This window comes from Bubalus kerabau, chromosome 5 (genome assembly GCF_029407905.1).
Source record: "Bubalus kerabau isolate K-KA32 ecotype Philippines breed swamp buffalo chromosome 5, PCC_UOA_SB_1v2, whole genome shotgun sequence".
Taxonomy (NCBI): Eukaryota; Metazoa; Chordata; class Mammalia; order Artiodactyla; family Bovidae; genus Bubalus; species Bubalus kerabau.
The window spans coordinates 106,686,667-106,703,520 of NC_073628.1; the positions used below are offsets into that span (position 1 = coordinate 106,686,667).

A 16,854-nucleotide genomic window follows, 5' to 3' on the forward strand; every position below is an offset into this window, starting at 1 on the left:
ACTCTCACCCTGGCATTCCCTAGAGCCCAGCCTTTTTTTTTTTTTTTTTAAATCATACTCTACCAACCAGCTGACAGATTGTGTATTTTGTTTGTTTCTTTGTGTCTCTTCACTAGAATATAAGCTCTATGAACATAGGGGCTTGGGGCATTTTGTTTACTGCTTTATAACCCTTAGTATCTGGAATAGTTCCTGCCACTTAGTCATCATTCAATTTTTTAAAAACAAGTAAATGAAGTAAATACTTTGAATAAAGTATTCAAAGTCAGAACCAGATTCAAACCCCAGCTCTGCTACCCATTAGGTGTGCAATCTCAGGCAAGTCATTTAATGTCTCTGAGCTTCAGTTTCCTTATTTGAATAATGAAGATAAATTGTTGTGAGGATTAAATGACACACTGAGTTGGCCAAACAGTTCACTTTGCTTTTTCTACGAGATGTTATGGGAAACCCAAACAAACTTTTTGGTTAAGGCAATATAAAAAAGAACCTAGCCCAGAGCCTGTAATATTGCAGATGCCTAATTAATTAGAACTATTATCATCAAGTACTATTTCATCTAGACCATGTGAAGTCTGATCTACAGACCGTCTGTCATGTGAGTGAAATTATAACCTCCACAGAACTCTCTTATATGGAGCGGGATAAACCATGCCACACTCTCACTCTTTACGTCATCTTCCCCACAACGTTCCTATACTCCCATCAATATAGCTTTTTCTGGTTAAAACAGAATACAAGTGATCGGCTTCATTTCTCTTACTTAAAATTACCACTGAGTTCTTGGAATTACCTACATCACCTTCACTGTAGCTTTTCTCAGCCTATAAAGGCTATTTCTTTGGATCATTTCTACAAAGCACTTCGATTCTTAATATTATCATCCCATTTCTAAATTCTGGAAGAATGCTATTTCTTTCCTATAGATTAATTATCACATAAATTAGAGTAGAATAAAGAATGATACACATTTGATATTTAAAGTTGTGGCATTTTTCCTCCTGAAAAGATATTTAAGAATATAACAGGAATTCAAAAATTCTCTGAAGTCCAGACCCTAATCCGTCCCTCGCTCCCCATCCAAGCTGGGAAGGAAGAGTCAGAAAAGTTGGCAGCACTGTTTTCTCCCTGAGACTCAGGCTGGGAAATGACTGTGAGGACTGGTGAAGACTTAGTCTCTGAATCACAGTGCACAACCATTTTTATGACTCTTCTTGCCTTCAAACTCTTTACACTCCAACGTTCTGGGTTCATAAAGCAAGCTCAGCTGGGCCAACAGAAGCACAGCTCATCTATTCTTATCTTGAGTCAGCATAACCTGGCTGGATGACAAGGACACACCAGTCTCTAGACAAATTTGAGTTGCACATTTAAAAGAAAGGCAAAGTGTATGTCACTTTTTTTCAGAACCATTTGGTTTTTCTATGGATTGATGTTTCTGGCTAATTTGCAGATCCTGGGGAATTAAAATATAAATACTTTCTCCTCTTTTTGAGTTTGTAAGAGAGTTTTTTCCGTAAAGTACTAAAGATCTCTACTTTGAGGCATCAAATTATATTTGCTTTTATTATGCCATCTTAAATATGTATCCCATCTTTTAGGGAAATTCTCTCATCTCCCTCTCTCTTGCATACAGATATTCATCTTTCAACTTTTCCATATGCCTAAAGGGATGGTACAGAGCCAACTGGAAGAACACGACACTGTCAAATCTGGCTAAAAACAAATCTGTCGATAAACTACTAAGATGCAAAATGATGTGAAGTAACACAAAATGAAGAACATGGAGTTTCAGTAGGAGAAAATAAAACCAAACTTTAACCAGTATCTAAGCAGACCCTTTTTCTACACAAAAGAAGTTGTCATACAATTAGCTATTTTTAGGAATAACTCCTTGAAAGAGAGAAATTATTCTTTTAAAATAAAAAGTCTCATGGTGGATAAATACTGCATGATCATCCAAATTGGGTTTCCCTAAAATGACATCTGATTTCAAGACACCAATCTTCTTGATACCCTGGTAACTGTTGGCACCTCCCAGGGGGCACTGTGTATGCCGCGGTGATTCAGGTCTGTCTCTTACGTGCGCTTCCTGGGTGTGAGGAGTAGGTTTTACTTATTTCTGAGCAGTGCAGCACAGTGGTTAAGAGTGAACTCTGGGGTTAGACTTTTGGGTTCATACCTTAACACTGTGGGTTATGAACAGTGTGACCTCACTTGTTCCTTAACCTTCCTGAGCCTCACTTTCCTCATCTGTAAAACAGGCATAATCATAGTCTCTCTTTCATTGGGTTACTCTGGGAATAAAGACAATCCACAGTATTTAGCACAATGCAAAATAAGTAAAATGCTAAAAAACAAAACAAGCAAACAAAAAGACTTATTAGTGTAATATAGTACTTGGTCCATTAAGAAAACAGTTTTTTTTTTTGGCTGTGCCATGTGGCTTGCAGGATCTTAGTTCCCTGGCCAGGGATTGAACCTGGGCCTTGGCAGTGAAAGTGCCAAGTCCTAACCACTGAACTGCCAGGATATTCCCAAGACAAATGTCTTAAATGAGAACATGGAATGAATTCCTTATCATTTTCTACTTACTCCTATAGTACTGTACTATTCTGTACTTGCACGTGTGAGGCCGCTGTGAATTTCCTGGGTATCTGTTTTCTCTTCCCAGTAAGAGTAAGATCCTCAAGGTCAAGGGCAGAGCTGACTATTTGTGGGCCTTCCTCCACAGCATGGCTGTCTATAAACGTGGTCTGCCTTTGCACACTAGTTATTACCAAATGGCATGACTGTAGATTCCACCTAAATAGCTACAACAGTTCTTCTCTGGGTGGAACTGTTTCATTTCCTTCATTTACTGCAATTCAGGCATTTTATGTGATTTTGAGATAATGTCCAGGCTTTCCTAGATCACAGTTAATCTTTAAGACTGTCTGCTTTTTCTGTCAACTCAGAATAGAAACATTTTCTGCAGTAACTGTCTTAAAGGATAACACTGCCTTGCTCGGAGTGGCCATGGATATTGTCAGGATCTCATCTCAGTATAACCCAACTGTAACCAAGATCTGCAACGAATCTGAATGATCCAAAGAGGAAAACTAAACTGATCTAATACATTTAGTCAAAATCCGCTTTCTAGGGGACTTGGGAGGTGAAGTGCGGGAACAGATTAAATACTCTTAAACATTACTTCTATGAATCCAAATCCATCTTCTTCCATCCTTGTCATTTTGAGTCCTGACTTATTAGGATTATTTGTTGTTCAGTTGTTAAGTCATGTTGGACTCTTTGCAACCCATGGACTATAGCATGCTGTCCTCCACTATCTCCTGAAGTTTGCTCAAATTCATGTCCATTGAGTCAGTGATGCTATCTAACCGTCTTATCCTGTGCCACCCCTTTTTTCTTTTGCCTTCAATCTTTCCCCACATTAGGGTCTTTTCAAATGAGTTGGCTTTTCACATCAGGTGGCCAAAGTATTGGAGCTTCAGTTTTACCATCAAGCCTTCAATGAATATTCAGGGTTGATTTCCTTCAGGACTGACTCATTTGATCTCTAAGCTGTCCAAAGGACTCTCAGGAGTTTTCTGCAGTATCACAATTCAAAAGCATCAATTCTTTGGTGCTCAGCCTTCTTTGTTTCAACTCTCACATCCATACATGACTACTGGAAAAACTATAGCTTTTGACTATACGGGCCTTTGTTGGCAAAGTGATGTCTCTGCTTTTTAATATGCTGTCTAGGTTTGTTGTAGCCTTCCTTCCAAGAATTTTTAATTTCATTGACTTAAAAATTTCTTAATTTAGGATTATAGAGTACAACAATCCCAAAGAATGGCAAGACCTTCAATCATTACAGATTTAAGGATCCTGAAAAGCAGTAGAGCATCATGTTCACCGCGTGGATTACAGAGCCAGTCTCCCTGGGTTTGAATCCCAGCTCTGCCATACACCAACTGTGGGACCTTGGAAGAGGTACCAAAATGAGCCAAATCTCTATAAAAGAGAGATGACAACAGCACTCTCCTCAAAGAGTTGTTTATGAGTTGACACTTACATTAGTGCTTGACATTCAGTAATAACACAAGCTACTGAAACAGTCATTTCCTAGGCAGGTTGATAAGAAGTCTAGGGGTCCCCAAGGAGAGAGGGATCTGGAATTCTCAAGGAGGAAGAAAGGACAAACTTTTTTGTCCCTCTACATTCCTTAGGATTATATAACAATAATGTATCCTGCCTGAGGACAGTCTCTGGAAAAAACTTTCTTGCTAATCCTATTATCTTAAAATGTAAATTATGGGAGTAGGTTTAGTGAGGTCCTTAGAACCTCCAGACATTCTTTTGATTCACTGTAATAACTAATTAGAGAGTATATAATTCCATTGCTAACACTAGCAAGGGGGTACTCTTTCTGCCCGCTTCTGATGCCTATGTCAGAAGCTTTCTCTAAATCCTTTACACTTTAACAAAACTTTATTACACAAAGCTCTGAGCGATCAAGCCCCGTCTCTAGCGCCAGATTGAATTCTTCTCTGGAGGCCAAGAATCCCAGTGTCTTTTTGTGGTTCAGCAACAATATTTCACTGATTATTATGCTTATATTATTAGTGTCATGTCATCACACTTGGTAGTCCAAACCGCAATCATTATTCAGAACAACTTCTCCCAATTCAACTCTTCCCTGTATCCTCTGCCCACCAGTAGCTCAAGTGAGAATGCAGAGTCCATTTTGCCCCCCTCCTCCCACGCCAGGACTCCCTGTCCATCACCAACTCCTGGAGTTTACCCAAACTCATGTCCATTGAGCCGGTGATGCTATCTAACCATCTCATCCTCTGTCATCCCCTTCTCCTCCTGCCTTCAATCTTTCCCAACATCATGGTCTTTTCAAATGAGTCAGCTCTTCGAATCAGGTGGCCAAAATATTGGCGTTTCAGCTTCAACATCAGTCCTTCTAATGAACACTCAGGACTGATTCCCTTAAGGATAGGCTGGTTGGATCTCTTTGCAGTCCAAGGGCCTCTCAAGAGTCTTCTCCAACACCACAGCTCAAAAGCATCAATTCTTCTGCACGCAGCTTTCTTTATAGTCCAACTCTCACATCCATACATGACTACTGGAAAAACCATAGCCTTGACTAGATGGACCTTTAAGTATTCAATATGTATCAGGCACTTAATATATGCTTTTCTCATTTAATATTCATAACAATCCTGTTGGTTTGACATCATAACTCCAATTTAGAGCTGAAGAAACTGAGGCTAAGTAATCTGTCCAAGGACACCAAGTGTTATAAATGACACATCTGTGATCTGGAAACTGGTGCATCTGACTCCAAGGCATGTGGCCATGACAGTGATCACTATGCTATGCTGTCTCACGTCGTGTAAGTTCACCTGTTGGCTCTGATCTGACCTTGGTGTACATGCATTACCATTCTAAATTATGCAATGGTCCAGTGTCTACGTTCTGCTCTGGGATCTTAAGGTCAGCTTCTGGACTGAAGAGGTTAAATGGTTTCCAGCACATCACCCCGCATGGCACAAAGTGTGACTGTGTTGTGTGATGAAGAAGCTGTCCAATCTGACAGCTGACCTGAGTCCCTCATTTATTCATGAGGCACCACAGCAAAAATCTGCTGCTCACCACATGTGAGACCACGTGCTAAACCACATGTTCCTCAACTTCTAAGAACTTCTTGATTCCATTGCAGGAAAGCATTATGGCATATCTGAGCACCTGAGTGCCCCCGAACAGCAGGTTGAAATGTTCTGTTTCAGAATAAATGAACTGGTGACTTTCAGTGGTGCATGTTCTCCAGAGCAACCCGGGCATCTCAGCCCCTCTGGCTGTTAGTCCCTTTCTAGTTACTCAAGAATAGGTCTGCTAGGGCAGGGGTTCCCAATCCCCAGGCTGTGGACCGGTATGAACCAGTACCGATTTGTGGCCTGTTAGGAACCAGGCCGCACAGCAGGAGGTGAGCAGTGGGTGAGCAAGCAAGCAAAGCTTCATCTGTATTTACAATCGCTCCCCACTGCTCTCCCATCACCCCCAGATGGGATCATCCAGTTGCAGGAAAACAAGCTCAAAAGTGCACAATAAATGTAATGCCCTTGAATCATCCTGAAACTATCCTCGCTTCTTCTCTCTCAGTCTATGGGAAAACTGTCTGCCATGAAACCAGTCCCTCTTGCCAAAAAGGCTGGGAACCACTGTGCCAGTGACTTCCCTGGTGGTTAAGAATCTGCCTTCCAATGCAGGGGACGCAGGTCAGGGAACTAAGATCTCAAATGGCGTGGAGCAACTAAGACTGTGCAGGGCAACTACTGAGCTTCCATGCTCTGGAGCCTCTGTGCTGCAACGAAAAGCCCAAGAGCTGCGATTAAGATCCAACACAGCCAAATAAACCCATGTTAAAAAGAAAAAAAAGACCTGGGCCTTCCCTGATGGTTCAGTAGTTAAGACTCTTTCCAATACAGGGGTGGTGGGTTCTATCCCTGGTTGGGAAACTAAGATCCCACAAGCCATATTGTGCAGCCAAAAATAAAAAAAATAAATATAAGTAGGCCTGCTAATGCCTATAAAACAGACACACATTTAATTCAGTAATTCCAGCTTTTATGTTATTAAAGTAAATACCCTCCCTGGATAACTAAAATTTTCCTGGAGCTAAGTGATATCTCTGAACAAAAGAAAGGCTAATCTGTGATGGAGAGTGGTAACCTATGACAATTAGAATATTATTTGTTATAGGCAGAGCTATTTGCCCCCAAAATGCACAGGTTGACCCTCTAATCCCCAGTACTTCTGAATGTGATTATATTTGGAGATGGGGCCTTTAAAGGGGTAACCGAGTTAAAACGGGGCTTGAGGGAGACCTGAGCTCCATCCCTGGGTTGGGAAGATCCTCTGGTGGAGGGCATGGTAACCCACTCCAGTATTCTTGCCTGGAGAATCCCATGAACAGAGGAGCCTGATGGGCTATAGTCCATGAGGTTGCAAAGAGTTGGACATGACGAGTGACTAACCACAGGGTCAGAGAAAGAGAGTATGAGATACCAGACCCAAACACACAGACACAGACCAAGCTGGCTCCTGCAAGCCAATAAGACAGGCTTCACAAGACAGCAAACCTGTTGACACCTTGATCTTGAACTTTTAACCTTGAGCACTATGGGAAAATAAATTTCTGCTGTTTCAGCTACCCTGTCTATGGTATTTTGTTATGGGTCCCCTAGCAAATTAATATACAGAGTGAACTCACAAATACCATAAGGATAACCTACCAGCACGAAGACTGGTACTTGAGGGCTGCTCTGTTCAACCAATAATTTTCAAGTTTCTCCTCTATATTAGGCCCTCAACTAGATATCAGGAGACTATACAGACTTCAAGTTAGTAATGCAGAATGGAAGTGGCTTACCCATTTCCCCTCTGAAAATGTGTCTCCGGAAAACCCCAGTCACCACGAATTTCTGAAGAGAAATCTCACTAACTGTTCCTTCTCTCCAATATCCCAAAAAATTCAAGAGACATAAAAGTCACCTTCTCTTATATAAACGTCTTCTGAGGAATAAAATGCTCTTACCCAAACCTTCAAGTTCTTGAACTGCTTCTTTCCAGACAGGCTCAATGTGGATACAGCTGAAGCACCAGTCTGAGGTGATCTTAATGAGGTAGGGTTTCTTGAAGCTGTCTGGAACCACTTCATTCACATAGTGTGAAAAGTGCAATAAATACTTCTCATCAATTGAGTCCCGCCGTTCGGAATTAAAAGGGAAGTGAAAAAAAGATTCATCGAAATAAAAATTCTCGTGGAAGTGGCGGAAGCGATACTCTCGCTGCTGCTGTTGCTTCTGGTAGCCCTGGCTCTCCCCAGCATCTCCATAGTGGTCATAATGTGATCTCTTTTCTTCATTGGAAAGAATCTACAAAGAAAGGGGAAGAAAATAAGAAATCCAGAAAACAAAACAGCAAAAAAAGGGCCACATAAAGAACTTTCCTGTAAACACCTCTGAAGGAAGAAAATAAATGTAAAGATACAACACAATTTGATATTTTAAATGCAGTCACTCAACATACTGTGACACTCTTCTCTTAATAGAAAATTAAGTATTTCAAGACCAAAATACTTCAACTGTGTAGCTAGCTACTCAGGCTCATCTTGGCTTTAAAGATTCTGAACTATCGTAATACTAAACACATCAATAAATCAGAAAACTTTTTTTTTTTGCTGTGCTGTGGGGCTGGATCTTAGTTCTCTGACTAGAGACTGAACTCAGGCACTTGGTACTGAGAGTGTGAAATCCTAACCACTGGATAGACAGGGAAATCTTAAATTTAACATAACTTGGACTATTAGGGCTCAGCCATGAGAATGTTGACTTATATATCATCTAAGTTGGAATAATTCATTCAAACGAATGTATGAAAAGTTGTGAGCAGCAAAAAGTAGCCATAGGATTGAATTCTGTGATTGTATGTTAGCTGACTTTTACTGAGAAATAACTTGGAAGTCTAATTCAAGAACCTATTTTAGGATGAAGCATCATTCCATGAGCTAAGCACTTTCTGTTGAAGAATATTACCTTAACACAAATCAGGAAGCCATGGACTTATCTTTCTTACATATTCCACACCAACTTACTTAAGCTGATATGTTGCTGCTACTGCTGCTAAGTCACTTCAGTTGTGTCCGACTCTGTGCGACCCCATAGACGGCAGCCCACCAGGCTCCCCCGTCCCTGGGATTCTCCAAGGAAGAACACTGGAGTGGGTTGCCATTTCCTTCTCCAATGCATGAAAGTGAAAAGTGAAAGTGAAGTCGCTCAGTCATGTCCGACTTTTAGCGACCCCATGGACTGCAGCCTACCAGGCTCCTCCATCCATGGGATTTTCCAGGCAAGAGTACTGGAGTGGGGTGCCATTGCCTTCTCCAAGCTGATATGTTGGAAAACTGTTAAAAACCTCATGTTTAAATGTATTTGGAACCTTGAGTCACTTTAATAAATACAGGCAAACTGGTCTATGTTTCTTTAATATAAGTTTCTAGTATGCATATGTGCTTAGTCACTAAGTCATGTCTGACTCTTTGCAACCCCATGGACTGTAGGCCACCAGGCTCCTTGTGTCCATGGGATTCTCCAGGCAAGAATACTGGAGTGGGTTGCTGTTTCCTCTTCCAGGGGAATCTTCTCGACCCAGGGATCAAACCCGAATCTCCTGTGCTGCCAAATTGAGCATGTAACATAAGGAAGTAGACATTCAGGGTTACTCTAAAATTCCAATTAAAGCCTTAAAAATAGGGCAGTTTCTCCAAGAGTAGAGTGTGTAGGCACTGGTTTCAACAAATTGGATGTGGTCAAAAATGCTGTCTCTACCACTACTTAGACTGGGTCAAGGGCATGGGAAACATACCCTTTCCAAGAGGACTTTACAAAACTGATCATCTAAGATAAATTTTACAAAAGCCAATACAAGCATCACAAAGTTTGACACAATACCTCGTAAGCCTTGCTAATTTGAATGAACTTGTCTTCTGCTCCAGGATCTTTGTTTTTGTCAGGATGCCTGAAACACAAATGGGCAGGTGGTGACGGTGGATTTAATGTTTTACATGTGGTTAATTAACATCCTTGTACACAGAGTTCACTACATTAGAGGCAAATGGAAGGGCATTTTGCTAGAACAATTCCTTAAAAATAAGTGGGAGAAGCAATTAGTTGCTTCACATGACTACAGTAAATAAAACTGTGAAACAGGCAATTTCTTCCCACAGTGCTTTAACCAGACACATTTTCAAAGCACCAGATAGTGTTCCAGGCTTTCACTGAGGAAGGGTGGAATGTGTATCTGTCTTTACACTGCTCCTGAACACTGCTGGAGCCCAAGGCTGAGGTCACTTATTAGTAAGAACCAACTTCGTTTCCCAGGATGGCAGCATTTCATCCCAATGTTAGAATGATATCAATGTAGGTGTTTCTTCTGACAACTCAGGTGGACAAAGCAGTTTTTAGGATACTCCATGAATCTGTTTAGTAATAACCATGTTCCAAACAGTATCTTGTTGCTGATGCTCAAATTAGAACGTTTTAATTTTCAATATTATCCTGGTTATTCCATTCTGCCTCATTGCCTTTTATTTACAAATGGATAATGATTTCAAGGTCACATGTTTTAAAAACGTGAGGAAAGTCTACAGTTTATGCAAAGTGTTTTCAACTAATATTGGAACTAACATTTGCTATTATACACAGCTGGCAATTAACTGTATCTATCTTGCTGTCATATATTATTCTGTAATATTCTTACATTTACCAATTTCAGCTTTGGCGATTTTAAAGTCTTAGAAAGTAGGGGCCGGGTTTTACTTCCTTAGAACTCTTTAACATCTAAATTAATGTTTTATACCAACTGATTTTTCAATATTCATTTTATTAAGAGATTCTATTACAGAGATTATTTTTTTAATAATCACTACTGCTAACTTCTAGTAAATTTCTTCTAGCAAAGGTTCTGGAAAGAGAAACAATCCACTGGGAAGCAAATGACTACTAAAAACAGTACCAAGTACATTTGAATAAAAAAATTTACAACTTGACTAACTTATTCTAGCAGGAACATATTTGAATTATAATATTCTGACTTCTCTAAAAATAAAGGAACTTCAAATTGTTGGCTGGTGAATTTAAACATTGTTCCTCCCTTGAGTATTTAATCTTGTTATGAATATTAGTGCGAAAAAAACTCAGCTAAATGTGATGAAAATAATGATTTAAGGAAACAAGATGGTGGTTTCAAAATATGTTTCCGGATGACCAAAGGAAAAAAGAAAAGCGCTTTCAATATTCAAACATAGGCCAAAGGCTAAGAGGATAAAAATCATGCAATTGCATAAATGTAGATTTAACATACAGAACTCGGTAGGCGGGGGAAGAGACGGGAAGAAGGGGCTTTTAAGGAGATTGAACCGAAGAGAGAGTATGGGGACTGGATTAAAACCACAGATTCTGAAACAGAGAAAGCCAAGGCCCAAGGACAGGCAGGAAACCACAAGACAGTTTCAGCTTATAAGGAATATTTTCCTGATTATGGGAAAATACCGCAAAGTTGAAAACATTTAGAAAAGGATAAATTCACCTCTAGGAAAGCACCATCCAATGCTATGTTCAGTGTATAAGCAACATTTCAGACTACAATATAATGAAAGTGAAAGTGTTAGTCACTCAGTCATGTCTGACTCTTTGTGACCCCATGGACTGTAGCCCGCCAGGTTCCTCTGTCCATAGAATTCTCCAGACAAGAATACTGGAGTGAAAAAAAAAAAAAAAAGAATACTGGAGTGGGTTGCCATTCCCTTGTCCAGGGGATCTTCCTGACCCAGGGATTGAACCTCAGTCTCCTGCATTGCAGGCACATTCTTTACTGTCTGAGCCACCAGGAAAGCCCACAATACAACATGCAACTTTTAAATTTCAAAGTAAAGAAAATTTTGTATTTGGTATCCATTGGACATCTACCAATAGGGAATAAAAACGAAGGTGCTACCTTTAAGGGAATAAAAATGAAGATAGAAAAAAATAATAAAGTATCAGACAAATCGATTTACTGTTTAGGGGACTGACCATGTTGTACCCATTTGCTTCAAATCAAATTTTATGATGCCTTTTTCTTGGGGTTGGAGGAGTTATTTTGTCGATGTAGGTGACACAAGAAAAGTACTTATAAAACAATTATTGGGAGAGAAATGTCATTTTTCTGAGATTAAAAAGGAATTTAAAATGGTTTCACCAAGCAAAGAGAAAGCTCTTGAACAGGGTAAGCATTAATCGCTCGGTTGTGTTTGACTCTTTGCAGCACCATAGATTGTAGCCCACCAGGCTCCTCTGTCTAAGCGATTCTCCAGGCAAGAAAACTGGAGTAGGTAGCCCCCCTACTCCAGGGGATCTTCCCAACCCAGGGATAGAACCTGCATCTCCTGTACTGCAGGAAGATTCTTTACCACTGAGCCACCAGGGAAGCCCTGAGCAGGGTAAGAAATACTATTAAGTGATAAAACAGCAGAGGAAAGCTACAAATCGAATTCAGTAATTAACCATTCCCCATGGAGTAGCTCATTCTGAAAAGTCAAACAAGGAAACTGCTATTTTTCAGTGTACAAGTGACCCTTGAACAACATGGGGGCTCAGATGAACTGCACAGTTCAAACCTATGTTGTTTGAGGGCCAACTGGATATGAAACCACTATGAAATGAAACAAACAGTTTCAATGATAAAATATTACCAGAGCCTAAAAAGCAGAAAATAATAGTACAGTGAAAATATAAGGGTAAAGTAAAATTGTAGACTTTCACTAGATGATAGTTCGTTTATATGTATGGTGACATAATACTCCTAAAGAGAATCTAATTAAGGAAGTGAAGCATATGATTCATTTAATTAATATTGTAACAACTTTTTCAGCTCTGGAAGACAGAAAAGTCAAAGCTATACATTTTAATAGGATCCATAAAACCAAGCTATAATTTTTGCTTTTAAAATTTTGTCAAAGGCTATACCCTGTCAAAAAGAATGTTGCTACCTTATGAATTAATCGTAGATTTATGTATTTTGCTTTAAATACAAAGAGGCAGGAGACTGAAATGATGTAGTAAAGAAAGTGACTTTGCTGTAGAGTCCCTGGAGAGGCCATGCACAATCAGAGACTTCATTTTTAGTATTCAGTTCTGGGTATCTCATGATATGAACATGGTCTAAAATGGTTAGGTATTCAAAACATTCAAAAGTATATTTTAAACTACATTTCACCTTTATCACCACCAACTGGATACTAAGATGCACTTCTCACTGAAGAATAATGGTATCAGGCAGAGTCAGGCACAGCCTGCGCTGTCATCTGCACGTGGCAGCTCTGCTGCTGTGTTAACTTCCTACCCACCCAGACTAACCCACTCACTCTCACTTCTGCCCAGATGGGCAAGTGATTAAAGAACAAAACAGCAATAAACCTGCTGGTGCAGAAGGTCAACCTATGGAACCCAGAGGTAATACAGACTTCCCAACTCTGAGCCTAGTTGCTCACCCAAAAAACAGGGACAGCAATATCTGCCCTCATGGGGGTAATCATAAGGCTTAAACGAGATAAAACAGTATAGAACCTGGAGCCTAGCACGCAGTTGGTGCGTGGTGATGGCTCCCATCCCTAACTTTCTTTCCTTACTTGGTTGGTTCACCCAGCTTTTGTCACCTGTGTCTTCACTGTCCCTTCCTTCCCCTGTGGCTCCCCTCCAGCTATATAATCCATCATTTCTACTCTGTCATGTCCACGGCACTGATAATGTTTGTCCAAAATAAGCTTTAAATTCATTGTTTTCCTGCTAAATCACAAACACTGGCATATTCCCTAGCATATACAACATCTACAGGTAAAAATTAAGACTTTTCTATATGATAATTTTTTTTAAGTAATGTACTCAGTTCCTGAATATTCTCTTTAAATTGAGAGCAAAAAGCTCTTACTATAAATATTTTTTTTTAAGCTTAGAAATTAATCTAGAGAATAGGACTGGGAAGTGTTCCCTTTAGCAATGACACTCATGAAGAGTTACTTTATGAATAATGTATCATGGGAAGGGCAGCTTATCTATTGTTGATTATATATATGTATATATAATTTATATAATATATATTAAAATGTACTTATTAATTAAAGTTCCCTCCTACTTACTGTAATATTAAATAAGCAAATAGTATCAAGGCAATTCTTTAAGCCAAAGAATTCCTAAAAGGGGTTTCATAGTAACTGGGCTTTGGATTCTAAAAAATTATAGAATAACATGAATATACGTTCTCCCATATAAAATATGTTAGACAAACATATATTATATATTTAATGAACACAGAAACAGAGACAAATAAAAGCTAACCATAATTTAGGCTTCATTCTCCTGCTAAAACTGCTTAGCTTATTTTAAACTTCTATTTCTTTGTTTCACCTACCATTCCCGGGCGAGCTTCTTATAAGCCTTTTTAATATCAGCCTGACTGGCTGTTCGGCTGACCCCTAGGACTCTGTATGGGTCAAAATCCAACGCAGACAGAATTTGCAGGATCAGAACCAGAACTATCAAGAATTGCCAGGAAATGCTCAACTTTTTCACTTCCATTTCTCTTCCTTTCCAGAGCTGAAATGATTGAAGAGGCAGTAAGTTTCAGTGGTAGAAATCTGGACAGTCTGACTTTTTATGTAAAGGTATAAGATGTATAGATGAAAAACAAAACAAAACATATTTTGCAGGAAAAGTACCAAGCTGTCTGACCCCATCTTCTTAAATGAACACCCTTGCTACTATTTTTGAATATCACAAATAAGAACTATTACAGACGAAGAGACGAGCAATAAGATAGCAACTCTCCAAAATCCTTGGATTAGAATGAAAACAAATGAGATGAAGAAATAGTAAGCAAACGCAAGCAAACATACATAGGGAAATCTAGGCAACTACATCTCTAACACACTATTTCACATATTATGACAGTAACAGTTTAATCTTTATTTATTTACAAAATTTCTTTGGCCACATCACACAGTATGTAGGATCTTAGCTCCCTAACCAGGGATGGAACCTGCACCCCATGCAAAGGAAGCATAGAGCCTTAACCACTGGACCAACGGGGAAGTTGTCTGACAGTAATAGTTTAAACCTAAAATATGTGGTTAGAGAATCCCTTACTGAGCACTTGCTAAATAAATTCATGAAATCCTAAGATTTACTATATGCAAAACTACAAAATAAGATAGTTGCGATGTTCTTGGGAGTTAAATAAATACAAGGATGAAAGTGAAATACTCTAAAATAAAACTGGAGTTACAACTTCACATGCCCCAATTCTACTGTCACCATGCCCATTCAAACAGGAAAACAGGAAGCTGTCTTTAATCACTAGCAATACTGTAATTATAAGTGGAGACCTCAGATGAAAAAAAGTGGTGAGAAGAGTTTTAGTTTGCCATCAAAGGGGCATTAATGGCAAAGATTGTAGACCAGGTATGGTCTTCAAATGTTAAAGCTCCATCTCTGCTGAAGGTAGTGACTGAATTCACTGTGGATTTTGGAAGTAATCCTGTCAAGTTAACAAGGTAGTGCTCCATTGCACGGACATATTTTCACTCCAGGATCATGATCTTTGTGATATCACACAATGATTTTTCCAAGGTCATATTTATCTTGTGTGTGAAAGTTGCTCAGTCCTGTCCAACTCTGCGACCCCATGGACTATACAGTCCACGGAATTCTCCAGGGGATCTTCTCAACCAAGTGATGGAACCCAGGTCTCCCGCATTGCAGGCAGATTCTTCAACATCTGGGCCATCAGGGAAGCCCCATATTTATCTTGGTTTCTCACAAATCACTAACATCTTAAGGATCAAGCATCTAATGTGATATCTTACTTAAGGGAGGCAAAGCTCTAACAGTGTGGATTCTGACAAGTGGGAGTCTAAATGCTACCTCGGAGTCTTCACTAGACTAATCTGATGGCCACAGTTTAGGACTGAAAGCATGCCGAATAAAACCCTAAAACAAAAAGAAGCTTCTTATTTGTTAAGGCAACCTATAACCTAGTCTGTCGTACAAAATACACATAAAAAAACTAAAAACTGAGAAGGCGATGTAGCTATTAGTTAAGCACATAGACTCTGAAATCAGACTAACATTGGGATCTGTCCTCCATCGCTTTATGACCTTGGACAAATTACTTAAAACTTGCTAAGCCTCAGTGTCCTCCTTCATAAAATGGGTGAAAATAATACCACCTTGAAAGGCTCGACATGGGAGTTAAACGGTAAAGGATTTACTGAGCACGGGGTCAGCAGCCAATAAGCGGTATTTATTACCATTATTTTTTCTACCATGCAGGGCAACCAGTGCCTTATTCAACTGTGTCAGTCGCCTCCACTTAGAGAGCCCAAGTGCCGCGGCGCTGTGTTCTTTTGCTGACAGCTCGACCGTGCCAGCCTCAGAAGAGGAAACAACCTGCCCAACAGGCAGGTATCGCCCTCGGGCAGTATCCCCAGGACCAGGCAGACGCTCCCAGAGACATGCTTAGGTCTGAGCCCCGCCTCGAGCTCCCGCCGAACGTCGCAACCCTCCAGGAGACAGCCGCATCCCTCGCCGCCCCCGAGAGCCCTGGGTCTGGCCCTATAGGCTCCGGGTTCTCCCCGGGCCCAGCGGGGACCCGGAACGAGGAAGAACTGACTGGAGATCCCTGAGCCTGCCCGGCCCCGCCGCGTCCGCGGCTCCGCGCGTCACGCCGGGAAGGAGTTACCGGGAAAGGGCACCGGCCTAACCGGCTGCAGCGTCCGTGCTCCAGTTAGTCCGCCGGGCCGGGAGCCTCCGGTCCACACCAGCGCTCGCCGGGGCCTGGGGAGGGGAAAGAGAAGGGACGAGCCGGAGGGTAGTCACGTGATACTTAAAGGCCCGGTGCACCAAAGGCGAGGACAGAGCAAGTCGAGGTCTTCTACTCTGTGAATCTGTTTTGACCCTTGCCACCCGCCGTCTGCGCGTGGACCTGGCACGGTTGCCATAGGAACGAGGAGCGCTCTCCGGCGGGATCCAAAGGGAAGATGGTGATCAAGGAGGCCTAAACGTGCCTCCTAGAGAGGCAAAGTTGCGATGCATGATGGGATGCCAAAAGACCTCCCCGATTCAGGGAGGAATTTCCACCTCTACCAGGAGATGGCCCTTGTCTAGCAGCAGTTGCTAGGGTGGGGAAGCTATCGCTGTTCCCCAGTCTCTTTAACCCTATTCTTAGACTCCGAGAGCGTCAGAGTTGGAAGGGACCTTAGGGATC

At 40.8% G+C, this 16,854-nt stretch overlaps 1 protein-coding gene and 1 non-coding gene across 3 annotated transcripts in view; both read right to left on the minus strand.

Annotated features, from left to right (window-relative positions):
• The window catches only part of DNAJC16 (DnaJ heat shock protein family (Hsp40) member C16), a 39,248-nt gene extending 22,445 nt beyond the window's left edge, over positions 1–16,803 (minus strand). Inside the window, exons 1-4 of one of the 2 annotated variants that reach the window (XM_055582620.1) lie at positions 15,899–16,803; positions 14,002–14,186; positions 9,507–9,573; positions 7,592–7,931 (exon numbers count right to left, since the gene is read on the minus strand). In XM_055582620.1, coding sequence (XP_055438595.1) covers positions 7,592–7,931; positions 9,507–9,573; positions 14,002–14,186; positions 15,899–15,916 — 610 coding nt within the window. In that variant the 5' untranslated portion in view covers positions 15,917–16,803. The remainder of the gene's footprint in view (positions 1–7,591; positions 7,932–9,506; positions 9,574–14,001; positions 14,187–15,898) is intronic. The other variant, XM_055582621.1, reaches the window with a different exon arrangement.
• TRNAE-UUC (transfer RNA glutamic acid (anticodon UUC)) lies at positions 2,462–2,533 on the minus strand. Its single transcript has one exon. It is a non-coding gene; the product is annotated as a tRNA-Glu (tRNA).
• Positions 16,804–16,854: the final 51 nt, after the last annotated feature.